This window comes from Oncorhynchus nerka, linkage group LG19 (assembly GCF_034236695.1).
Source record: "Oncorhynchus nerka isolate Pitt River linkage group LG19, Oner_Uvic_2.0, whole genome shotgun sequence".
NCBI classification, from domain to species: Eukaryota; Metazoa; Chordata; class Actinopteri; order Salmoniformes; family Salmonidae; genus Oncorhynchus; species Oncorhynchus nerka.
Genome location: NC_088414.1, coordinates 37,717,544 through 37,744,314, shown reverse-complemented (window position 1 = coordinate 37,744,314; position 26,771 = coordinate 37,717,544). Strand labels below are relative to the sequence as shown.

The following is a 26,771-nucleotide window of genomic DNA, read 5'->3' as shown; positions in this document are numbered from 1 at the left end:
TGGTTGTAATATTACTATGGGGCGTGTAGGGTGGTTCTTACATTACTATGGGGCATGTAGGGTGGTTCAGGGGGATGGTTCTAATATTACTATGGGGCATGTAGGGTGGTTCTAATATTACTATGGGGCATGTAGGGTGGTTCTTACATTACTATGGGGCATGTAGGGTGGTTCTAATATTACTATGGGGCATGTAGGGTGGTTCTAATATTACTATGGGGCATGTAGGGTGGTTCTAATATAACTGTGGGGCAGGTAGGGTGGTTCTAATATTACTATGGGGCATGTAGGGTGGTTCTAATATGACTGTGGGGCATGTAGGGTGGTTCTAATATGACTGTGGGGCATGTAGGGTGGTTCTAATATTACTATGGGGCATGTAGGGGGTTGTAATATTACTATGGGGCAAGTAGGGGGTTGTAATATTACTATGGGGCAAGTAGGGGGTGGTTCTAATATTACTATGGGGCGTGTAGGGGGTTGTAATATTACTATGGGGCAAGTAGGGGGTGGTTGTAATATTACTATGGGGCGTGTAGGGGGTTGTAATATTACTATGGGGCAAGTAGGGGGGTTGTAATATTACTATGGGGCAAGTAGGGGGTGGTTGTAATATTACTATGGGGCAAGTAGGGGGTGGTTGTAATATTACTATGGGGCGTGTAGGGGGTTGTAATATTACTATGGGGCAAGTAGGGGGTTGTAATATTACTATGGGGCAAGTAGGGGGTGGTTCTAATATTACTATGGGGCGTGTAGGGGGTTGTAATATTACTATGGGGCGTGTAGGGTGGTGGTTCTAATATTACTATGGGGCATGTAGGGTGGTTGTAATATTACTATGGGGCATGTAGGGTGGTTCTGGGGGTGGTTCTAATATTACTATGGGGGCGTGTAGGGTGGTTGTAATATTACTATGGGGCATGTAGGGTGGTTGTAATATTACTATGGGGCATGTAGGGTGGTGGTTGTAATATTACTATGGGGCGTGTAGGGGGTTGTAATATTACTATGGGGCATGTAGGGTGGTTGTAATATTACTATGGGGCATGTAGGGTGGTTCTAATATTACTATGGGGCATGTAGGGTGGTTGTAATATTACTATGGGGCGTGTAGGGTGGTTGTAATATTACTATGGGCGTGTAGGGTGGTTGTAATATTACTATGGGGCATGTAGGGTGGTTGTAATATTACTATGGGGCATGTAGGGTGGTTCAGGGTGGTGGTTCTAATATTACTATGGAGCATGTAGGGTGGTTCTAATATTACTATGGGGCATGTAGGGTGGTTCAGGGTGGTGGTTCTAATATTACTATGGAGCATGTAGGGTGGTTCTAATATTACTATGGGGCATGTAGGGTGGTTCTAATATTACTATGGGGCATGTAGGGTGGTTCTAATATTACTATGGGGCATGTAGGGTGGTTCTAATATTACTATGGGGCATGTAGGGTGGTTCAGGGTGGTGGTTCTAATATTACTATGGAGCATGTAGGGTGGTTCAGGGTGGTGGTTCTAATATTACTATGGAGCATGTAGGGTGGTTCTAATATTACTATGGGGCATGTAGGGTGGTTCTAATATTACTATGGGGCATGTAGGGTGGTTCTAATATTACTATGGGGCATGTAGGGGGTGGTTGGTTCTAATATTACTATGGGGCATGTAGGGTGGTTCAGGGTGGTGGTTCTAATATTACTATGGGGCATGTAGGGTGGTTCTAATATTACTATGGGGCATGTAGGGGGTTGTAATATTACTATGGGGTGGTTCTAATATTACTATGGGGCATGTAGGGTGGTTCTAATATTACTATGGGGCATGTAGGGGGGTTGTAATATTACTATGGGGCGTGTAGGGGGTTGTAATATTACTATGGGGCGTGTAGGGTGGTTCTAATATTACTATGGGACGTGTAGGGTGGTTCTTACATCACTATGGGGCGTGTAGGGTGGTTCTAATATTACTATGGGGCATGTAGGGTGGTTGTAATATTACTATGGGGCGTGTAGGGTGGTTGTAATATTACTATGGGGCGTGTAGGGGGTGGTTGTAATATTACTATGGGGCGTGTAGGGGGGGTGGTTCTAATTTTACTATGGGGCGTGTAGGGGGTGGTTGTAATATTACTATGGGGCGTGTAGGGGGTTGTAATATTACTATGGGGCATGTAGGGTGGTTCTGGGGGGTGGTTGTAATATTACTATGGGGCATGTAGGGTGGTTCTAATATTACTATGGGGCATGTAGGGTGGTTCTAATATTACTATGGGGCGTGTAGGGTGGTTCTAATATTACTATGGGGGCGTGTAGGGTGGTTCTAATATTACTATGGGGCGTGTAGGGTGGTTCTAATATTACTATGGGGCATGTAGGGTGGTTCAGGGGGTGGTTGTAATATTACTATGGGGCGTGTAGGGTGGTTCTTACATTACTATGGGGCATGTAGGGTGGTTCAGGGGGATGGTTCTAATATTACTATGGGGCATGTAGGGTGGTTCTAATATTACTATGGGGCATGTAGGGTGGTTCTAATATTACTATGGGGCATGTAGGGTGGTTCTTACATTACTATGGGGCATGTAGGGTGGTTCTAATATTACTATGGGGCATGTAGGGTGGTTCTAATATTACTATGGGGCATGTAGGGTGGTTCTAATATAACTGTGGGGCAGGTAGGGTGGTTCTAATATTACTATGGGGCATGTAGGGTGGTTCTAATATGACTGTGGGGCATGTAGGGTGGTTCTAATATGACTGTGGGGCATGTAGGGTGGTTCTAATATTACTATGGGGCAAGTAGGGGGTGGTTCTAATATTACTATGGGGCGTGTAGGGGGGTTGTAATATTACTATGGGGCAAGTAGGGGGTGGTTGTAATATTACTATGGGGCGTGTAGGGGGTTGTAATATTACTATGGGGCAAGTAGGGGGTTGTAATATTACTATGGGGCAAGTAGGGGGTTGTAATATTACTATGGGGCAAGTAGGGGGTGGTTGTAATATTACTATGGGGCAAGTAGGGGGTGGTTGTAATATTACTATGGGGCGTGTAGGGGGTTGTAATATTACTATGGGGCAAGTAGGGGGTTGTAATATTACTATGGGGCAAGTAGGGGGTGGTTCTAATATTACTATGGGGCGTGTAGGGGGTTGTAATATTACTATGGGGCGTGTAGGGTGGTGGTTCTAATATTACTATGGGGCATGTAGGGTGGTTGTAATATTACTATGGGGCATGTAGGGTGGTTCTGGGGGGTGGTTCTAATATTACTATGGGGCGTGTAGGGTGGTTGTAATATTACTATGGGGCATGTAGGGTGGTTGTAATATTACTATGGGGCATGTAGGGTGGTGGTTGTAATATTACTATGGGGCGTGTAGGGGGTTGTAATATTACTATGGGGCATGTAGGGTGGTTGTAATATTACTATGGGGCATGTAGGGTGGTTCTAATATTACTATGGGGCATGTAGGGTGGTTGTAATATTACTATGGGGCGTGTAGGGTGGTTGTAATATTACTATGGGGCGTGTAGGGTGGTTGTAATATTACTATGGGGCATGTAGGGTGATTGTAATATTACTATGGGGCATGTAGGGTGGTTCAGGGTGGTGGTTCTAATATTACTATGGAGCATGTAGGGTGGTTCTAATATTACTATGGGGCATGTAGGGTGGTTCAGGGTGGTGGTTCTAATATTACTATGGAGCATGTAGGGTGGTTCTAATATTACTATGGGGCATGTAGGGTGGTTCTAATATTACTATGGGGCATGTAGGGTGGTTCTAATATTACTATGGGGCATGTAGGGTGGTTCTAATATTACTATGGGGCATGTAGGGTGGTTCAGGTGGTGGTTCTAATATTACTATGGAGCATGTAGGGTGGTTCAGGGTGGTGGTTCTAATATTACTATGGAGCATGTAGGGTGGTTCTAATATTACTATGGGGCATGTAGGGTGGTTCTAATATTACTATGGGGCATGTAGGGTGGTTCTAATATTACTATGGGGCATGTAGGGTGGTTCAGGGTGGTGGTTCTAATATTACTATGGGGCATGTAGGGTGGTTCTAATATTACTATGGGGCATGTAGGGTGGTTCTAATATTACTATGGGGCATGTAGGGTGGTTCTAATATTACTATGGGGGTGGTTCTAATATTACTATGGGGCATGTAGGGGGTTGTAATATTACTATGGGGCGTGTAGGGGGTTGTAATATTACTATGGGGCGTGTAGGGTGGTTCTAATATTACTATGGGGCATGTAGGGTGGTTCTTACATCACTATGGGGCGTGTAGGGTGGTTCTAATATTACTATGGGGCATGTAGGGGGTTGTAATATTACTATGGGGCGTGTAGGGGGTTGTAATATTACTATGGGGCGTGTAGGGTGGTTCTAATATTACTATGGGACGTGTAGGGTGGTTCTTACATCACTATGGGGCGTGTAGGGTGGTTCTAATATTACTATGGGGCATGTAGGGTGGTTGTAATATTACTATGGGGCGTGTAGGGTGGTTGTAATATTACTATGGGGCGTGTAGGGGGGTGGTTGTAATATTACTATGGGGCGTGTAGGGGGGGGTGGTTCTAATTTTACTATGGGGCGTGTAGGGGGGTGGTTGTAATATTACTATGGGGCGTGTAGGGGGGTTGTAATATTACTATGGGGCATGTAGGGTGGTTCAGGGTGGTGGTTCTAATATTACTATGGAGCATGTAGGGTGGTTCTAATATTACTATGGGGCATGTAGGGTGGTTCAGGGTGGTGGTTCTAATATTACTATGGAGCATGTAGAGTGGTTCTAATATTACTATGGGGCATGTAGGGTGGTTCTAATATTACTATGGGGCATGTAGGGTGGTTCTAATATTACTATGGGGCATGTAGGGTGGTTCAGGGTGGTGGTTCTAATATTACTATGGAGCATGTAGGGTGGTTCTAATATTACTATGGGGCATGTAGGGTGGTTATAATATTACTATGGGGCATGTAGGGTGGTTCTAATATTACTATGGGGCATGTAGGGTGGTTCAGGGTGGTGGTTCTAATATTACTATGGAGCATGTAGGGTGGTTCTAATATTACTATGGGGCATGTAGGGTGGTTCTAATATTACTATGGGGCATGTAGGGTGGTTCTAATATTACTATGGGGGGTGGTTCTAATATTACTATGGGGCATGTAGGGGGGATGTAATATTACTATGGGGCGTGTAGGGGGGTTGTAATATTACTATGGGGCGTGTAGGGTGGTTCTAATATTACTATGGGGCATGTAGGGTGGTTCTTACATCACTATGGGGCGTGTAGGGTGGTTCTTACATCACTATGGGGCGTGTAGGGTGGTTCTAATATTACTATGGGGCATGTAGGGTGGTTGTAATATTACTATGGGGCGTGTAGGGTGGTTGTAATATTACTATGGGGCATGTAGGGTGGTGGTTGTAATATTACTATGGGGCATGTAGGGTGGTGGTTGTAATATTACTATGGGGCATGTAGGGTGGTTGTAATATTACTATGGGGCATGTAGGGTGGTTGTAATATTACTATGGGGCATGTAGGGTGGTTGTAATATTACTATGGGGCGTGTAGGGTGGTTGTAATATTACTATGGGGCATGTAGGGTGGTTGTAATATTACTATGGGGCGTGTAGGGTGGTTGTAATATTACTATGGGGCGTGTAGGGTGGTTGTAATATTACTATGGGGCGTGTAGGGTGGTTGTAATATTACTATGGGGCGTGTAGGGTGGTTGTAATATTACTATGGGGCATGTAGGGTGGTTCTAATATTACTATGGGGCGTGTAGGGTGGTTCTAATATTACTATGGGGCATGTAGGGTGGTTCTAATATTACTATGGGGCATGTAGGGTGGTTCTGGGGGGTGGTTGTAATATTACTATGGGGCATGTAGGGTGGTTGTAATATTACTATGGGGCATGTAGGGTGGTTCTAATATTACTATGGGGCATGTAGGGTGGTTCTGGGGGGTGGTTGTAATATTACTATGGGGCGTGTAGGGTGGTTCTTACATTACTATGGGGCATGTAGGGTGGTTCAGGGGGTGGTTCTAATATTACTATGGGGCATGTAGGGTGGTTCTAATATTACTATGGGGCATGTAGGGTGGTTCTAATATTACTATGGGGCATGTAGGGTGGTTCTTACATTACTATGGGGCATGTAGGGTGGTTCTAATATTACTATGGGGCATGTAGGGTGGTTCTAATATTACTATGGGGCATGTAGGGTGGTTCTAATATAACTGTGGGGCATGTAGGGTGGTTCTAATATTACTATGGGGCATGTAGGGTGGTTCTAATATGACTGTGGGGCATGTAGGGTGGTTCTAATATGACTGTGGGGCATGTAGGGTGGTTCTAATATTACTATGGGGCGTGTAGGGGGGTTGTAATATTACTATGGGGCAAGTAGGGGGTGGTTGTAATATTACTATGGGGCAAGTAGGGGGTTGTAATATTACTATGGGGCAAGTAGGGGGTGGTTCTAATATTACTATGGGGCATGTAGGGGGTGGTTCTAATATTACTATGGGGCGTGTAGGGTGGTTGTAATATTACTATGGGGCAGTAGGGGGTGGTTGTAATATTACTATGGGGCAAGTAGGGGGTGGTTGTAATATTACTATGGGGCAAGTAGGGGGGTTGTAATATTACTATGGGGCAAGTAGGGGGTTGTAATATTACTATGGGGCAAGTAGGGGGTTGTAATATTACTATGGGGCAAGTAGGGGGTTGTAATATTACTATGGGGCGTGTAGGGGGTTCTAATATTACTATGGGGCATGTAGGGTGGTTCTAATATTACTATGGGGCATGTAGGGTGGTTCTGGGGGTGGTTGTAATATTACTATGGGGCATGTAGGGTGGTTGTAATATTACTATGGGGCATGTAGGGTGGTTCTAATATTACTATGGGGCATGTAGGGTGGTTCTGGGGGGGTGGTTGTAATATTACTATGGGGCGTGTAGGGTGGTTCTTACATTACTATGGGGCATGTAGGGTGGTTCAGGGGGGTGGTTCTAATATTACTATGGGGCATGTAGGGTGGTTCTAATATTACTATGGGGCATGTAGGGTGGTTCTAATATTACTATGGGGCATGTAGGGTGGTTCTTACATTACTATGGGGCATGTAGGGTGGTTCTAATATTACTATGGGGCATGTAGGGTGGTTCTAATATTACTATGGGGCATGTAGGGTGGTTCTAATATAACTGTGGGGCATGTAGGGTGGTTCTAATATTACTATGGGGCATGTAGGGTGGTTCTAATATGACTGTGGGGCATGTAGGGTGGTTCTAATATGACTGTGGGGCATGTAGGGTGGTTCTAATATTACTATGGGGCGTGTAGGGGGTTGTAATATTACTATGGGGCAAGTAGGGGGTGGTTGTAATATTACTATGGGGCAAGTAGGGGGTTGTAATATTACTATGGGGCAAGTAGGGGGTGGTTCTAATATTACTATGGGGCATGTAGGGGGTGGTTCTAATATTACTATGGGGCGTGTAGGGTGGTTGTAATATTACTATGGGGCAAGTAGGGGGTGGTTGTAATATTACTATGGGGCAAGTAGGGGTGGTTGTAATATTACTATGGGGCAAGTAGGGGGTTGTAATATTACTATGGGGCAAGTAGGGGGTTGTAATATTACTATGGGGCAAGTAGGGGGTTGTAATATTACTATGGGGCAAGTAGGGGGTGGTTGTAATATTACTATGGGGCATGTAGGGGGTTGTAATATTACTATGGGGCAAGTAGGGGGTTGTAATATTACTATGGGGCAAGTAGGGGGTGGTTCTAATATTACTATGGGGCGTGTAGGGGGGTTGTAATATTACTATGGGGCAAGTAGGGGGTGGTTCTAATATTACTATGGGGTGTGTAGGGGGTTGTAATATTACTATGGGGTGTGTAGGGGGGTTGTAATATTACTATGGGGCATGTAGGGCGGTGGTTCTAATATTACTATGGGGCATGTAGGGGGGTGGTTCTAATATTACTATGGGGCATGTAGGGTGGTTCTAATATTACTATGGGGCGTGTAGGGTGGTGGTTCTAATATTACTATGGGGCATGTAGGGTGGTTGTAATATTACTATGGGGCATGTAGGGTGGTTGTAATATTACTATGGGGCATGTAGGGTGGTTGTAATATTACTATGGGGCATGTAGGGTGGTGGTTGTAATATTACTATGGGGCGTGTAGGGGGGTTGTAATATTACTATGGGGCATGTAGGGTGGTTGTAATATTACTATGGGGCGTGTAGGGTGGTTGTAATATTACTATGGGGCATGTAGGGTGGTGGTTGTAATATTACTATGGGGCATGTAGGGTGGTTGTAATATTACTATGGGGCGTGTAGGGTGGTTGTAATATTACTATGGGGCGTGTAGGGTGGTTGTAATATTACTATGGGGCGTGTAGGGTGGTTGTAATATTACTATGGGGCGTGTAGGGTGGTTGTAATATTACTATGGGGCATGTAGGGTGGTTCTAATATTACTATGGGGCGTGTAGGGTGGTTCTAATATTACTATGGGGCATGTAGGGTGGTTCTAATATTACTATGGGGCATGTAGGGTGGTTCTGGGGGGTGGTTGTAATATTACTATGGGGCATGTAGGGTGGTTCTGGGGGGATGGTTGTAATATTACTATGGGGCGTGTAGGGTGGTTCTTACATTACTATGGGGCATGTAGGGTGGTTCAGGGGGGTGGTTCTAATATTACTATGGGGCATGTAGGGTGGTTCTAATATTACTATGGGGCATGTAGGGTGGTTCTTACATTACTATGGGGCATGTAGGGTGGTTCTAATATTACTATGGGGCATGTAGGGTGGTTCTAATATTACTATGGGGCATGTAGGGTGGTTCTAATATAACTGTGGGGCATGTAGGGTGGTTCTAATATTACTATGGGGCATGTAGGGTGGTTCTAATATGACTGTGGGGCATGTAGGGTGGTTCTAATATGACTGTGGGGCATGTAGGGTGGTTCTAATATTACTATGGGGCGTGTAGGGGGGTTGTAATATTACTATGGGGCAAGTAGGGTGGTTCTAATATTACTATGGGGCATGTAGGGTGGTTCTAATATTACTATGGGGCATGTAGGGTGGTTCAGGGTGGTGGTTCTAATATTACTATGGAGCATGTAGGGTGGTTCAGGGTGGTGGTTCTAATATTACTATGGAGCATGTAGGGTGGTTCTAATATTACTATGGGGCATGTAGGGTGGTTCTAATATTACTATGGGGCATGTAGGGTGGTTCAGGGTGGTGGTTCTAATATTACTATGGGGCATGTAGGGTGGTTCTAATATTACTATGGGGCATGTAGGGTGGTTCTAATATTACTATGGGGCATGTAGGGTGGTTCTAATATTACTATGGGGCATGTAGGGGGGTTGTAATATTACTATGGGGCGTGTAGGGGGGTTGTAATATTACTATGGGGCGTGTAGGGTGGTTCTAATATTACTATGGGGCATGTAGGGTGGTTCTTACATCACTATGGGGCGTGTAGGGTGGTTCTAATATTACTATGGGGCATGTAGGGGGTTGTAATATTACTATGGGGCGTGTAGGGGGTTGTAATATTACTATGGGGCGTGTAGGGTGGTTCTAATATTACTATGGGACGTGTAGGGTGGTTCTTACATCACTATGGGGCGTGTAGGGTGGTTCTAATATTACTATGGGGCATGTAGGGTGGTTGTAATATTACTATGGGGCGTGTAGGGTGGTTGTAATATTACTATGGGGCGTGTAGGGGGTGGTTGTAATATTACTATGGGGCGTGTAGGGGGGTGGTTCTAATTTTACTATGGGGCGTGTAGGGGGTGGTTGTAATATTACTATGGGGCGTGTAGGGGGGTTGTAATATTACTATGGGGCATGTAGGGTGGTTCTGGGGGGTGGTTGTAATATTACTATGGGGCATGTAGGGTGGTTCTAATATTACTATGGGGCATGTAGGGTGGTTCTAATATGACTGTGGGGCATGTAGGGTGGTTCTAATATGACTGTGGGGCATGTAGGGTGGTTCTAATATTACTATGGGGCGTGTAGGGGGGTTGTAATATTACTATGGGGCAAGTAGGGTGGTTCTAATATTACTATGGGGCATGTAGGGTGGTTCTAATATTACTATGGGGCATGTAGGGTGGTTCAGGGTGGTGGTTCTAATATTACTATGGAGCATGTAGGGTGGTTCAGGGTGGTGGTTCTAATATTACTATGGAGCATGTAGGGTGGTTCTAATATTACTATGGGGCATGTAGGGTGGTTCTAATATTACTATGGGGCGTGTAGGGTGGTTCTAATATTACTATGGGGCGTGTAGGGTGGTTCTAATATTACTATGGGGCATGTAGGGTGGTTCAGGGGGGTGGTTGTAATATTACTATGGGGCGTGTAGGGTGGTTCTTACATTACTATGGGGCATGTAGGGTGGTTCAGGGATGGTTCTAATATTACTATGGGGCATGTAGGGTGGTTCTAATATTACTATGGGGCATGTAGGGTGGTTCTAATATTACTATGGGGCATGTAGGGTGGTTCTTACATTACTATGGGGCATGTAGGGTGGTTCTAATATTACTATGGGGCATGTAGGGTGGTTCTAATATTACTATGGGGCATGTAGGGTGGTTCTAATATAACTGTGGGGCAGGTAGGGTGGTTCTAATATTACTATGGGGCATGTAGGGTGGTTCTAATATGACTGTGGGGCATGTAGGGTGGTTCTAATATGACTGTGGGGCATGTAGGGTGGTTCTAATATTACTATGGGGCAAGTAGGGGGTGGTTCTAATATTACTATGGGGCGTGTAGGGGGGTTGTAATATTACTATGGGGCAAGTAGGGGGTGGTTGTAATATTACTATGGGGCGTGTAGGGGGGTTGTAATATTACTATGGGGCAAGTAGGGGGGGGTTGTAATATTACTATGGGGCAAGTAGGGGGGTGGTTGTAATATTACTATGGGGCAAGTAGGGGGTGGTTGTAATATTACTATGGGGCGTGTAGGGGGTTGTAATATTACTATGGGGCAAGTAGGGGGGTTGTAATATTACTATGGGGCAAGTAGGGGGGTGGTTCTAATATTACTATGGGGCGTGTAGGGGGGTTGTAATATTACTATGGGGCGTGTAGGGTGGTGGTTCTAATATTACTATGGGGCATGTAGGGTGGTTGTAATATTACTATGGGGCATGTAGGGTGGTTCTGGGGGGTGGTTCTAATATTACTATGGGGCGTGTAGGGTGGTTGTAATATTACTATGGGGCATGTAGGGTGGTTGTAATATTACTATGGGGCATGTAGGGTGGTGGTTGTAATATTACTATGGGGCGTGTAGGGGGGTTGTAATATTACTATGGGGCATGTAGGGTGGTTGTAATATTACTATGGGGCATGTAGGGTGGTTCTAATATTACTATGGGGCATGTAGGGTGGTTGTAATATTACTATGGGGCGTGTAGGGTGGTTGTAATATTACTATGGGGCATGTAGGGTGGTTGTAATATTACTATGGGGCATGTAGGGTGGTTCAGGGTGGTGGTTCTAATATTACTATGGAGCATGTAGGGTGGTTCTAATATTACTATGGGGCATGTAGGGTGGTTCAGGGTGGTGGTTCTAATATTACTATGGAGCATGTAGGGTGGTTCTAATATTACTATGGGGCATGTAGGGTGGTTCTAATATTACTATGGGGCATGTAGGGTGGTTCTAATATTACTATGGGGCATGTAGGGTGGTTCTAATATTACTATGGGGCATGTAGGGTGGTTCAGGGTGGTGGTTCTAATATTACTATGGAGCATGTAGGGTGGTTCAGGGTGGTGGTTCTAATATTACTATGGAGCATGTAGGGTGGTTCTAATATTACTATGGGGCATGTAGGGTGGTTCTAATATTACTATGGGGCATGTAGGGTGGTTCTAATATTACTATGGGGCATGTAGGGTGGTTCAGGGTGGTGGTTCTAATATTACTATGGGGCATGTAGGGTGGTTCTAATATTACTATGGGGCATGTAGGGTGGTTCTAATATTACTATGGGGGTGGTTCTAATATTACTATGGGGCATGTAGGGGGTTGTAATATTACTATGGGGCGTGTAGGGGGTTGTAATATTACTATGGGGCATGTAGGGTGGTTCTGGGGGGGTGGTTGTAATATTACTATGGGGCATGTAGGGTGGTTGTAATATTACTATGGGGCATGTAGGGTGGTTCTAATATTACTATGGGGCATGTAGGGTGGTTCTGGGGGGGTGGTTGTAATATTACTATGGGGCATGTAGGGTGGTTGTAATATTACTATGGGGCATGTAGGGTGGTTGTAATATTACTATGGGGCATGTAGGGTGGTTCTAATATTACTATGGGGCGTGTAGGGTGGTTCTAATATTACTATGGGGCGTGTAGGGTGGTTCTAATATTACTATGGGGCATGTAGGGTGGTTCTAATATTACTATGGGGCATGTAGGGTGGTTCTGGGGGGGTGGTTCTAATATTACTATGGGGCGTGTAGGGTGGTTCTAATATTACTATGGGGCATGTAGGGTGGTTGTAATATTACTATGGGGCATGTAGGGTGGTTGTAATATTACTATGGGGCATGTAGGGTGGTTGTAATATTACTATGGGGCATGTAGGGTGGTTGTAATATTACTATGGGGCATGTAGGGTGGTTGTAATATTACTATGGGGCATGTAGGGTGGTTCTTACATTACTATGGGGCATGTAGGGTGGTTCTTACATTACTATGGGGCGTGTAGGGTGGTTCTAATATTACTATGGGGCGTGTAGGGTGGTTCTAATATTACTATGGGGCGTGTAGGGTGGTTCTAATATTCCTATGGGGCGTGTAGGGTGGTTCTAATATTCCTATGGGGCATGTAGGGTGGTTCTAATATTCCTATGGGGCGTGTAGGGTGGTTCTAATATTCCTATGGGGCGTGTAGGGTGGTTCTAATATTCCTATGGGGCGTGTAGGGTGGTTCTAATATTCCTATGGGGCATGTAGGGTGGTTCTAATATTACTATGGGGCATGTAGGGTGGTTCTAATATTCCTATGGGGCATGTAGGGTGGTTCTAATATTACTATGGGGCATGTAGGGTGGTTCTAATATTACTATGGGGCATGTAGGGTGGTTCTAATATTACTATGGGGCATGTAGGGTGGTTCTAATATTACTATGGGGCATGTAGGGTGGTTCTTACATTACTATGGGGCATGTAGGGTGGTTCTAATATTACTATGGGGCGTGTAGGGTGGTTCTAATATTACTATGGGGCATGTAGGGTGGTTCTGGGGGGGTGGTTGTAATATTACTATGGGGCATGTAGGGTGGTTCTAATATTACTATGGGGCATGTAGGGTGGTTCTAATATTACTATGGGGCAAGTAGGGTGGTTCTTACATTACTATGGGGCGTGTAGGGTGGTTCTAATATTACTATGGGGCATGTAGGGTGGTTCTAATATTACTATGGGGCGTGTAGGGTGGTTCTAATATTACTATGGGGCATGTAGGGTGGTTCTAATATTACTATGGGGCATGTAGGGTGGTTCTTACATCACTATGGGGCGTGTAGGGTGGTTCTAATATTACTATGGGGCGTGTAGGGTGGTTCTAATATTACTATGGGGCATGTAGGGTGGTTCTTACATCACTATGGGGCGTGTAGGGTGGTTCTTACATTACTATGGGGCGTGTAGGGTGGTTCTAATATTACTATGGGGCGTGTAGGGTGGTTCTAATATTACTATGGGGCGTGTAGGGTGGTTCTAATATTACTATGGGGCGTGTAGGGTGGTTCTAATATTACTATGGGGCATGTAGGGTGGTTGTAATATTACTATGGGGCGTGTAGGGTGGTTCTAATATTACTATGGGGCGTGTAGGGGTGGTTGTAATATTACTATGGGGCGTGTAGGGGGTGGTTGTAATATTACTATGGGGCGTGTAGGGGGTGGTTGTAATATTACTATGGGGCGTGTAGGGGGTGGTTCTAATTTTACTATGGGGGCGTGTAGGGGGTGGTTCTAATTTTACTATGGGGCGTGTAGGGGGTGGTTGTAATATTACTATGGGGCGTGTAGGGGGTGGTTGTAATATTACTATGGGGCGTGTAGGGGGTTGTAATATTACTATGGGGCGTGTAGGGGGTGGTTGTAATATTACTATGGGGCAAGTAGGGGGGTTGTAATATTACTATGGGGCAAGTAGGGGGGTTGTAATATTACTATGGGGCAAGTAGGGGGGTTGTAATATTACTATGGGGCGTGTAGGGTGGTTCTGGGGGGTGGTTCTAATATTACTATGGGGCGTGTAGGGTGGTGGTTGTAATATTACTATGGGGCATGTAGGGTGGTTGTAATATTACTATGGGGCGTGTAGGGTGGTTCTAATATTACTATGGGGCATGTAGGGTGGTTGTAATATTACTATGGGGCGTGTAGGGTGGTTGTAATATTACTATGGGGCATGTAGGGTGGTTGTAATATTACTATGGGGCATGTAGGGTGGTTGTAATATTACTATGGGGCATGTAGGGTGGTGGTTGTAATATTACTATGGGGCGTGTAGGGTGGTTGTAATATTACTATGGGGCATGTAGGGTGGTTGTAATATTACTATGGGGCGTGTAGGGTGGTTGTAATATTACTATGGGGCATGTAGGGTGGTTGTAATATTACTATGGGGCGTGTAGGGTGGTTGTAATATTACTATGGGGCATGTAGGGTGGTTCTAATATTACTATGGGGCGTGTAGGGTGGTTCTAATATTACTATGGGGCATGTAGGGTGGTTCTGGGGGGTGGTTGTAATATTACTATGGGGCATGTAGGGTGGTTCTGGGGGGGTGGTTGTAATATTACTATGGGGCATGTAGGGTGGTTGTAATATTACTATGGGGCATGTAGGGTGGTTCTAATATTACTATGGGGCATGTAGGGTGGTTCTTACATTACTATGGGGCATGTAGGGTGGTTCTAATATTACTATGGGGCATGTAGGGTGGTTCTAATATTACTATGGGGCATGTAGGGTGGTTCTTACATTACTATGGGGCATGTAGGGTGGTTCTAATATTACTATGGGGCGTGTAGGGTGGTTCTAATATTACTATGGGGCGTGTAGGGTGGTTCTAATATTCCTATGGGGCGTGTAGGGTGGTTCTAATATTCCTATGGGGCATGTAGGGTGGTTCTAATATTACTATGGGGCGTGTAGGGTGGTTCTAATATTCCTATGGGGCGTGTAGGGTGGTTCTAATATTCCTATGGGGCATGTAGGGTGGTTCTAATATTACTATGGGGCATGTAGGGTGGTTCTAATATTCCTATGGGGCATGTAGGGTGGTTCTAATATTACTATGGGGCATGTAGGGTGGTTCTAATATTACTATGGGGCATGTAGGGTGGTTCTAATATTACTATGGGGCATGTAGGGTGGTTCTAATATTACTATGGGGCATGTAGGGTGGTTCTTACATTACTATGGGGCATGTAGGGTGGTTCTAATATTACTATGGGGCGTGTAGGGTGGTTCTAATATTACTATGGGGCATGTAGGGTGGTTCTGGGGGGGTGGTTGTAATATTACTATGGGGCATGTAGGGTGGTTGTAATATTACTATGGGGCATGTAGGGTGGTTCTAATATTACTATGGGGCATGTAGGGTGGTTCTGGGGGGTGGTTGTAATATTACTATGGGGCATGTAGGGTGGTTGTAATATTACTATGGGGCATGTAGGGTGGTTGTAATATTACTATGGGGCATGTAGGGTGGTTCTAATATTACTATGGGGCGTGTAGGGTGGTTCTAATATTACTATGGGGCGTGTAGGGTGGTTCTAATATTACTATGGGGCATGTAGGGTGGTTCTAATATTACTATGGGGCATGTAGGGTGGTTCTGGGGGGGTGGTTCTAATATTACTATGGGGCGTGTAGGGTGGTTCTAATATTACTATGGGGCATGTAGGGTGGTTGTAATATTACTATGGGGCATGTAGGGTGGTTGTAATATTACTATGGGGCATGTAGGGTGGTTGTAATATTACTATGGGGCATGTAGGGTGGTTGTAATATTACTATGGGCGTGTAGGGTGGTTGTAATATTACTATGGGGCATGTAGGGTGGTTGTAATATTACTATGGGGCGTGTAGGGTGGTTGTAATATTACTATGGGGCATGTAGGGTGGTTCTAATATTACTATGGGGCGTGTAGGGTGGTTCTAATATTACTATGGGGCATGTAGGGTGGTTCTAATATTACTATGGGGCATGTAGGGTGGTTCTGGGGGGTGGTTGTAATATTACTATGGGGCATGTAGGGTGGTTCTGGGGGGGTGGTTGTAATATTACTATGGGGCATGTAGGGTGGTTGTAATATTACTATGGGGCATGTAGGGTGGTTCTAATATTACTATGGGGCATGTAGGGTGGTTCTGGGGGGGTGGTTGTAATATTACTATGGGGCATGTAGGGTGGTTGTAATATTACTATGGGGCATGTAGGGTGGTTCTTACATTACTATGGGGCATGTAGGGTGGTTCTAATATTACTATGGGGCATGTAGGGTGGTTCTAATATTACTATGGGGCATGTAGGGTGGTTCTTACATTACTATGGGGCATGTAGGGTGGTTCTAATATTACTATGGGGCGTGTAGGGTGGTTCTAATATTACTATGGGGCGTGTAGGGTGGTTCTAATATTACTATGGGGCGTGTAGGGTGGTTCTAATATTCCTATGGGGCATGTAGGGTGGTTCTAATATTACTATGGGGCGTGTAGGGTGGTTCTAATATTCCTATGGGGCGTGTAGGGTGGTTCTAATATTCCTATGGGGCGTGTAGGGTGGTTCTAATATTCCTATGGGGCGTGTAGGGTGGTTCTAATATTACTATGGGGCATGTAGGGTGGTTCTAATATTCCTATGGGGCATGTAGGGTGGTTCTAATATTACTATGGGGCATGTAGGGTGGTTCTAATATTACTATGGGGCATGTAGGGTGGTTCTATTATTACTATGGGGCATGTAGGGTGGTTCTAATATTACTATGGGGCATGTAGGGTGGTTCTTACATTACTATGGGGCATGTAGGGTGGTTCTAATATTACTATGGGGCGTGTAGGGTGGTTCTAATATTACCATGGGGCATGTAGGGTGGTTCTGGGGGGGTGGTTGTAATATTACTATGGGGCATGTAGGGTGGTTGTAATATTACTATGGGGCATGTAGGGTGGTTCTAATATTACTATGGGGCATGTAGGGTGGTTCTGGGGGGGTGGTTGTAATATTACTATGGGGCATGTAGGGTGGTTGTAATATTACTATGGGGCATGTAGGGTGGTTGTAATATTACTATGGGGCATGTAGGGTGGTTCTAATATTACTATGGGGCGTGTAGGGTGGTTCTAATATTACTATGGGGCGTGTAGGGTGGTTCTAATATTACTATGGGGCATGTAGGGTGGTTCTAATATTACTATGGGGCATGTAGGGTGGTTCTGGGGGGGTGGTTCTAATATTACTATGGGGCGTGTAGGGTGGTTCTAATATTACTATGGGGCATGTAGGGTGGTTGTAATATTACTATGGGGCATGTAGGGTGGTTGTAATATTACTATGGGGCATGTAGGGTGGTTGTAATATTACTATGGGGCATGTAGGGTGGTTGTAATATTACTATGGGGCATGTAGGGTGGTTGTAATATTACTATGGGGCATGTAGGGTGGTTCTTACATTACTATGGGGCATGTAGGGTGGTTCAGGGGGGTAGCCGCGGGCCTCGTTGCGGAGGCTGTAGACCCCAGCCTGCTGTTGCTGCTCCTCCAACTTCAGAGACTCAATCTCAGACTTCAGCTCCTTCAGCTGGTCCTGCAGGTGTTTACTCTTCTCCACGTACTCTAGTCTGGGGGTGAGAGCCTTCACCTATCAGTTTTGTTTACTCAGCTTCGCAAGGTCATGAGAAAAGGGAACAACTTTTTGGAATGAAATGTCCCAAATGGCACCCTATTTCCTATGTAGTGCACTACTTCAGACGACAGACCCTGGTCAAAATTAGTGCACTATTGAGGGAATATGATGCCATTTGGAGGGACCCCAGCTCACCTCTCCCTTTCTATCTCCATTGACAGTCTCTTCATATCAGAGTCTTTAAAGTCGATGCGCATTGATCCGGATCCCAGAGCTAGGTCTCCTCCCTCTGGGGGAGGAGGGGGGGTGGAGTAGGCCGCTATGAGCTGGAACACACACAGAGAAAGAACAAGAGGAGCCAGTTATAGGGGCCAGGAAAAAGGGAGGATGTGGTTTTGATAACCTCTGTGGTGTGGTGTGTATTGGGTATGTTGTATTAGCTGTGATTGTAGTAGTGGTGAGCTCTAAAATTATGGTTCAGGTACCGGGTAAGATGTCTTGGTTAAGGTTATAGTTTTCTGTACCGGAAAAGATGTCTTGGTGATCTCCAGGAGTTTCTGCTTGGCTCTCCTCTCAGCATCCTTGGCCTCCGTAAGGTCCTGCTTCAGATGGTCTGCCTCCTTCGACCTGCAGAGAGGAACTGCTACTTACTGTGCATTGACTAGTCAGCGATGCACAAAATATACAGCAGAGCTGGGCTGACCTTTATAACCAAGAGCGGAAAGTGGGTGTTTAAACTTCTCCACTGTTTCGGTCCTGCAGCTATCACATTGGTGCATAATGAAGCGCACCCTGAGCAGACACTGAGTGCATTGTCTTAGGTTAAGCTCATCTGCAATCTCTACCATTCCTCCTGCTTAAGATCATCTGCAATATCTACCATTCCTCTCGCGGCTATTTTAAGGTCATCTGCAATCTCTACCATTCCTCCTGCTTAAGATCATCTGCAATCTCTACCATTCCTCCCGCGGCCATTTTAAGCTCATCTGCAATCCCTGCCATTCCTCCTGCTACTCGTGGCTACATTTGACCTTTACAACTACTTATCCTCTAAACTAAAACACTAATAATAATAATAACATGAACACTGACAGTAATATCTGTACCTCCTCTCTGACTGCTCCACCAGTTTGACGGCCAGCTGCTCTGCCTCTCTCATCTTCTGCTCCATCAGTCTCTTCTCCTCCTTGGTCTTGAGGGCGGTAGCCTCTATCCTCTGTCTCTCCTGCTCCGCCTCGGCAGCCTTGTGGGCCAACAGCTTGGCTTCCTCCTCGGCGATCTGGGCCTTCTCCGCCAGCAGATCTGCGGTCTCCTCTGAACGCAGCTACAAACAGACACAACACCTCCATAAGCAGACATAACACTTATAAACGGTTCATATACATTCCTAAGGAGAACCCGCTCTCATGGAGCAGACGCCACCCTTACCAGCGCCTCATTGGCCAGCCGTGCCTCGTCCTGCAGCTGGAACAGCCGTCTCTCCATCTCCTCCTTCGCTCGCTCTGCCTCCTCCCTCATTTGCTTCTCCCGTGCAAGGATCTGACGCTCCACCTGAAGATGAACAGGCAGTTCAGCCAATCAGAGAACAGAAAATATCACTCGCAACCAATCAGAACGCTCTGCCTGCCCTTGATAGGCAGGACAGCCAATCGGAGACCAGACTGGGTAGCAACTGACATGGACTGTGTGCTATCTTCTCATTGAAAAATACTGGCATCTAAGTCTATATAGAAACACTGTATATCTTTAAAAACGACACTACCACACCCCTGTATTTGAGTGTCTGTGGATGTGTTGAGAGCGGACCTTCTTGCGAGCCTTCTCCTCCTTGGCCTGAGACTTCATCTGCTGAACCTCGATGGAGTCTACCTTCCTCCTCCTCATGAACAGGTCATGGTTCCCAATGCACAGCTGCAGGATCTGAACACACACACACACATGGGTTAAAATGGACTTTACCAGATAAGAGGCTAAAACTGGCACCAACTCTGACTTCCTACTAACAACAACCTACCAGTTTGTTGACTCTCAGTTGGGAGGAGTAGAATTTGAAAACATCCTTCTTCTTGTCCAGAGGTTTTATTGTGAACTGTACCAGGGGAGAGGACAAAGTTAATAACACGTTATCATCTGTGTAGTAGATGGTAGCCATTAGCGTCGGGAAACCAAACCGCTGAGATCAGGTTTACTTCACGTAAAACATAAAAGTGAGCTTGTGAGAGCAGGCCGGTTTAATGTGGCTAGGTAGCCATAACACAAGAGATACATTTTTAATTGGATGAAAATTAAATAAATAAATAATAGCAGATTCACCGTGGTTACCTCCTTCTCGCTGTAGGAGATGTTGCGGATGCCGCTCCAGGGGAAAGACTTGTTGGGGTTCAGTTTGCTGTTGGGGCTGTAAATATGAAGGCCCTGGGCATCGACACCCAGTAGCAGGTCTGTGTCTCGTTTATTTTGCTGTGGAGAAATCACAATATAAAACATTTACACATGTACTATTCATATATAAACTAATGCATGTCTGTGCCATAATTCATTACCTGTGGAGATATTATAGCATATATATAGCATTCATACATACATATTAAGACACTGAAAAAAATATAAACGCTACATGTACCTGCTGGTCCCATAATAATATAGCTAACATATGGAATTGTTTTAAGATTTTTTATTTATTTTTTATTTCACCTTTATTTAAACAGGTTAAAGTTGAGTTGAGAACAAGTACTCATTTACAATTGCGACCTGGCCAAGATAAAGCAAAGCAGTTCGACACATACAACAACACAGAGTTACACATGGAGAAAAACAAACATACAGTCAACAGTAGAAAAATAAGTCTATATACGATGTGAGCAAATGAGGTGAGATAAGGGAGGTAAAGGCAAAAAAAAAAAAGGCTATGGTGGCAAAGTAAATACAAAATAGCAAGTAAAACCCTGGAATGGTAGATTTGCAGTGGAAGAATGTGCAAAGTAGAAATAAAAATAATGGGGTGCAAAGGAGCAAAAATAAATAAATAAATAAATACAGTAGGGGAAGAGGTAGTTGTTTGGGCTAAATTATAGACGAACTATGTACAGGTGCAGCAATCTGTGACCTGCTCTGACAGCTGGTGCTTAAAGCTAGTGAGGGAGATAAGTGTTTCCAGTTTCAGAGATGTTTGTAGTTCGTTCCAGTCATTGGTAGCAGAGAACTGGAAGGAGAGGCGGCCAAAGGTAGAATTGGTTTTGGGGGTGACCAGAGATATACCTGCTGGAGCGCGTGCTACAGGTGGGTGCTGCTATGGTGATCAGCGAGCTGAGATAAGGGGGGACTTTACCTAGCAGGGTCTTGTAGATGACCTGGAGCCAGTGGGTTTGGCAATGGACATGAAGCGAGGGCCAGCCAACGAGAGCGTACATGGTGGGTAGTATATGGGGCTTTGGTAATAAAACGGATGGCACTGTGATAGACTGCATCCAATTTATTGAGTACAGTGTTGGAGGCTATTTTGTAAATGACATCGCCGAAGTCGAGGATCGGTAGGATGGTCAGTTTTACGAGGGTGTGTTTAGCGGCATGAGTGAAGGATGCTTTGTTGGAGTTGGATTTTTAAAAGTAGGTCATACCAAGGATTGTTTAGCTATTTGATTTAGAATTTTAGGACCCCTTAAGGTATAAAAAACAAATATGAAAACATTTTTTGATGAAACATTGAATTTGGCCTTATTGCTACTAGCCCACAGAAACGCATTGAATATCAGATTCACTTCATAAAACAACAGATAGTCCCCGAAAAAACCCAGATTCGTACGTTGGACTGCCAGATGGTGAAGCGTGATTCATCACTTCAGAGAATGCATTTCCACTGCTCCCAGAGTCCAATGGCGGCGAGCTTTACACCACTCCAGCAGACGCTTGGCATTGTGTATGGTGATCTTAGGCTTCTGTGCGGCTGCTCGGACATGGAAAACCATTTCATGAAGCTCCCAAAGAACAACTGCCTCCAGAGGCAGTTTGGAACTCTGTAGTGAGGGTTGCAACCGAGGACAGATGACATTTACTCGGTACTCGCTTCAGCACTCGGCGGTCTTGCTCTGTGAGTTGTGTGGTCTACCACTTCGCGGCTGAGCCGTTGTTGCTCCTAGACGTTTCCACTTCACAGTAACAGGGCAGCTCTAGTAGGGTAGAGCTGCCCTGTGAGGGTAGAGCTCTAGTAGGGTAGAAATGTGACAAAATGACCTGTTGGAAAGGTGGCATACTAGGTGGCATACTATGACAGTGCTATGTTGAAAGTCACTGAGCTCTTCAGTAAGGCCATTATATTGCCAATGTTTGTCTATGGAGATTGCATGGCGGTGTGCTCGGTTTTATAAACCTGTCAGCAAAGGAAGCGGCTGAAATAGCTAAATCCACTAATTTGAAGGCGTGTCCACATACCTTTGTATAGACAGTTGACTTCCATTCATTTGGAAGTACGTGTTCATGTGAAAGTATTTTCAAAATACCTGGGTTAAATACACGGGAGTCTATTACAGTCAGTGTATGAGTATTTGCAAATACTTTCCAAGTGTATTTCCAAATACATTACAATAGTCAACTACAATAACAATAGTCAACTACTTGTTGACTACAAACACATCTTAATAGTTATTTCCAAATGTGTCAAAGTAATTGTAATACCATAGATAGTATTCGAACCCAGGTCTGACGGAGTGCGTACATCAATACAAACCTTTGTTCGAGGGGATGGGTGAGCGAGGATAATGTAGAAGAGATAACTGGTATAATGCTCCCAAAGTGTAGTTTAATCAGACAAGGCTTCGACCCTAAACGGCGTCTTTATCCAATAATTGGGGGTCAAACAGCAAAAAAACATATGACTGTAAAATACCTTCAACTGTATTGGGCTGCCGAAGGTTGTAATCGGGCTGCCGAAGGTTGTAATCGGGCTGCCGAAGGTTGTAATCGGGCTGCCGAAGGTTGTAATCGGGCTGCCGAAGGTTGTAATCGGGCTGCCGAAGGTTGTAATTGGGCTGCCGAAGGTTGTAATCGGCTTGTAATCGGGCTGCCGAAGGTTGTAATCGGGCTGCTGAAGGCTGCGTTCTTATGTCCTTAAATGTAATACAGGCTATGTGTTTGGCTTTATTGACAAAGTTCCTACGAAGATAAATAAAGGTCTAAATTAGTTTGTGTTTGCATAGTACACTGACGATGTGCCCTTGAGCAATGCACTTGACACTAATTTGTCGCATGGCTGACCCTGTGTACACTTCAGGAGAAAGGAGATATTATTGGGACGCAACCAAAGTAAGAGAGAAGTGTTTGACTAAAGGAGTGACTCACAGTGATGGCAAAGTAGCTGACTCCATACATGTCCAGGTCCTGAGCTATCTTCAAGTAGTCCATCTCAGCCTCATCCCTGTGAACAGCACACATACCAAACACATCAATCATTAGACAACACTGTCTCGGGCCCAGCAACACAAGTCAATGGGTCATGTTTCTCCCATAGATACAGAACTACATCTGACTCGTCTGGTACTGGTAGATATTGCTCTATAGCTGTGTTTCTCAACTCCGGTGCTCCAGTAACCCCATCAGTACACATTTTTGCCATAGAACGACACACAAGCAAACCAGATGCTATCAATCAACTAATCATAAAGCCCTTGACAAGTTGAATTAGGGCGACGTTCAGCAGCCAAACATTGTCGAACTTTGCAGATAGAAATGCCATGAATGGAGCAGACATGAGTCCTTACTCTATACGTCAGAGATACATGTTATGTTCTACATAACATTTCTATCTGAACGTTCCAAAATGTGGTGTGCTGCTGAATGCTCCCCAGGTGCATTTGTCCGGGGCTACAACAAGAATGTGAACCGCTGGGAGAACATCAGGTCCAGAGTTGAGAAACTCTCTGCTTCTCTATAAGTTTAGTAGTAGATGCGTCAGCTTGTGTTACCTGGCGATGCCTCTGTGCTCTGCGTACCAGGCTGTGATCTTCTCCTCCCACATGTCTGCAGTCATCTGGTACTGCATCAGAACCTGTGGAAACAAACAAATAACAACATGATCTCACTCACATCAAAAGACGACCACACATACACAAATAACACGATCACACACACACACACTTATTTTTCCATAGCGGTACTACTTACTCTTTTAGGTAGGAGCTCATCCTGGGCTAAGAACCCCGGCTTGTGAAAGTTTGGTTCATAGTCCCCATACTGTATGAGAGAGAAAAAGACATTCATGTAAATGACAGCTTTCGAAATTTACATCTGGAGAAGCCTTGAAAACACAGCCCCATATATTAATATCAACACAAGATATTCACACTGAAAAGGCATTTTCTTACCTTGGCTTGAACAGCGTACGACGCCAACAGGACAGAGGCTTCAGGAGAACAGAAAATTTCCTCGTCTAATATTTGCTTTTTCACCTGGAGGGTGAATTAGACATTAACCCAACCCGTTCTCAGCAAAGACACTGGGTAGTCTGAGAACAGTTGGCACGACAAGACTCCTCAGGACAATTAAGCTACAGTAGTCAAGCCAGAACATAAAAGAGCTGAATCACAACTTGATATATATACACTAGAGGTTGACCGATTAATCGGCATCACCGATTAAATCGGTAATCTGCCTTTTTGGATGCCGATTACATTGCAATCCACGAGGAAACTGCGTGGTAGGCTGACCACCTGTTACGCGTGTGAACCTGCCACGCGAGTGCAGCGTCAAAAGGACCTTGTGGCTGCAAGGAGCCAAGGTAAGTTGCTAGCTAGCATTAAACCTATCTCATAAAAAAACTATTAATCTTCACATAATCACTAGTTAAATACACATGGTTGATGATATTACTGGGTTAACTAGCTTGTTCTGCGTCGCATATAATCAATGCGGTGCCTGTTAATTTATCATCGAATCACAGCCTACTTCAACTGTAGCAAAAGCGCATTGCCGAAAAAAAGCACAATCATTGCACAAAATGTACCCAACCATAAACATCAATCCCTTTCTTAAAATCAATACACAGAAGTATATATTTTTTAAACCTGCAAATTTAGTTAAAAGAAATTCATGTTAGCATACAATATTAAATAGGGAAATTGTGTCACTTCTCTTGCGTTCAGTGCAAACAGAGTCAGGGTATATGTAACAGCTTGGGCCGCCTGGCTCGTTGTGAACTAATTTGCCAGAATTTTACATAATTATGACATAACATTGAAGGTTGTGCAATGTAACAGCAATATTTAGACTTATGTCAAAATGATCACAAGAACGGTGAGCAAAAATCCCAAAACCACACAGGGGGATCTAGTGACTGACCTGCAGAGAGCTGGGACCAAAGTAACAAAGCCTACCATCAGTAACACACTATGCCGCCAGGGACTCAAATCCTGCAGTGCCAGACATGTCCCCCTGGTTAAGCCAGTACATGTCCAGGCCCGTCTGAAGTTTGCTAGAGAGCATTTGGATGATCCAGAAGAAGATTGGGAGAATGTCATATGGTCAGATGAAACCAAAATATAACTTTTTGTCAAAAACTCAACTCGTCGTGTTTGGAGGACAAAGAATGCTGAGTTGCATCCAAAGACCACCATACCTACTGTGAAGCATGGGGGTGGAAACATCATGCTTTGGGTCTGTTTTTCTGCAAAGGGACCAGAACGACTGATCCGTGTAAAGGAAAGAATGAATGGGGCCATGTATCGTGAGATTTTGAGTGAAAACCTCCTTCCATCAGCAAGGGCATTGAAGATGAAACGTGGCTGGGTCTTTCAGCATGACAATGATCCCAAATACACCGCCAGGGCAACGAAGGAGTGGCTTCGTAAGAAGCATTTCAAGGTCCTGGAGTGGCCTAGCCAGTCTCCAGATCTCAACCCCATAGAAAATCTTTGGAGGGAGTTAAAAGTCCATGTTGCCCAGCAACAGCCCCAAAACATCACTGCGCTAGAGGAAATCTGCATGGAGGAATGGGCCAAAATACCAGCAACAGTGTGTGAAAACCTTGTGAAGACTTACAGAAAACGTTTGACCTCTGTCATTGCAAACAAAGGGTATATAACAAAGTATTGAGATAAACGTTTGTTATTTACATTTACATTTAAGTCATTTAGCAGACGCTCTTATCCAGAGCGACTTACAAATTGGTGCTTTCACCTTATGACATCCAGTGGAACAGCCACTTTACAATAGTGCATCTAAGTCTTTTAAGGGGGGTGAGAAGGATTACTTTATCCTATCCTAGGTATTCCTTAAAGAGGTGGGGTTTCAGGTGTCTCCGGAAGGTGGTGATTGACTCCGCTGTCCTGGCGTCGTGAGGGAGTTTGTTCCACCATTGGGGGGCCAGAGCAGCGAACAGTTTTGACTGGGCTGAGCGGGAACTGTACTTCCTCAGTGGTAGGGAGGCGAGCAGGCCAGAGGTGGATGAACGCAGTGCCCTTGTTTGGGTGTAGGGCCTGATCAGAGCCTGGAGGTACTGAGGTGCCGTTCCCCTCACAGCTCCGTAGGCAAGCACCATGGTCTTGTTATCGACCAAATACTTATTTTCCACCATAATTTGCAAATAAATTCATTCAAAATCCTAATGTGATTTTCTGGATTTTTTTCTCTCTCATTTTGTCTGTCATAGTTGAAGTGTACCTAGGATGAAAATTATAGGCCTCTCTCATCTTTTTAAGTGGGAGAACTTGCACAATTGGTGGCTGACTAAATACTTTTTTGCCCCACTGTATATTGCACTTTTACTTCCTTTAACACTGTTTTTGCATT

At 44.7% G+C, this 26,771-nt stretch overlaps 1 protein-coding gene across 2 annotated transcripts in view; it reads right to left on the bottom strand.

Annotated features, from left to right (window-relative positions):
* The window catches only part of nf2b (NF2, moesin-ezrin-radixin like (MERLIN) tumor suppressor b), a 32,981-nt gene that overhangs the window by 3,794 nt on the left and 2,416 nt on the right, over nt 1–26,771 (bottom strand). Inside the window, exons 5-16 of one of the 2 annotated variants that reach the window (XM_065004925.1) lie at nt 24,350–24,433; nt 24,150–24,218; nt 23,951–24,033; nt 23,328–23,403; nt 20,307–20,453; nt 20,008–20,082; nt 19,800–19,913; nt 19,422–19,544; nt 19,100–19,317; nt 18,518–18,620; nt 18,189–18,319; nt 17,820–17,988 (exon numbers count right to left, since the gene is read on the bottom strand). In XM_065004925.1, coding sequence (XP_064860997.1) covers nt 17,820–17,988; nt 18,189–18,319; nt 18,518–18,620; nt 19,100–19,317; nt 19,422–19,544; nt 19,800–19,913; nt 20,008–20,082; nt 20,307–20,453; nt 23,328–23,403; nt 23,951–24,033; nt 24,150–24,218; nt 24,350–24,433 — 1,392 coding nt within the window. The remainder of the gene's footprint in view (nt 1–17,819; nt 17,989–18,188; nt 18,320–18,517; nt 18,621–19,099; nt 19,318–19,421; nt 19,545–19,799; nt 19,914–20,007; nt 20,083–20,306; nt 20,454–23,327; nt 23,404–23,950; nt 24,034–24,149; nt 24,219–24,349; nt 24,434–26,771) is intronic. The other variant, XM_065004926.1, reaches the window with a different exon arrangement.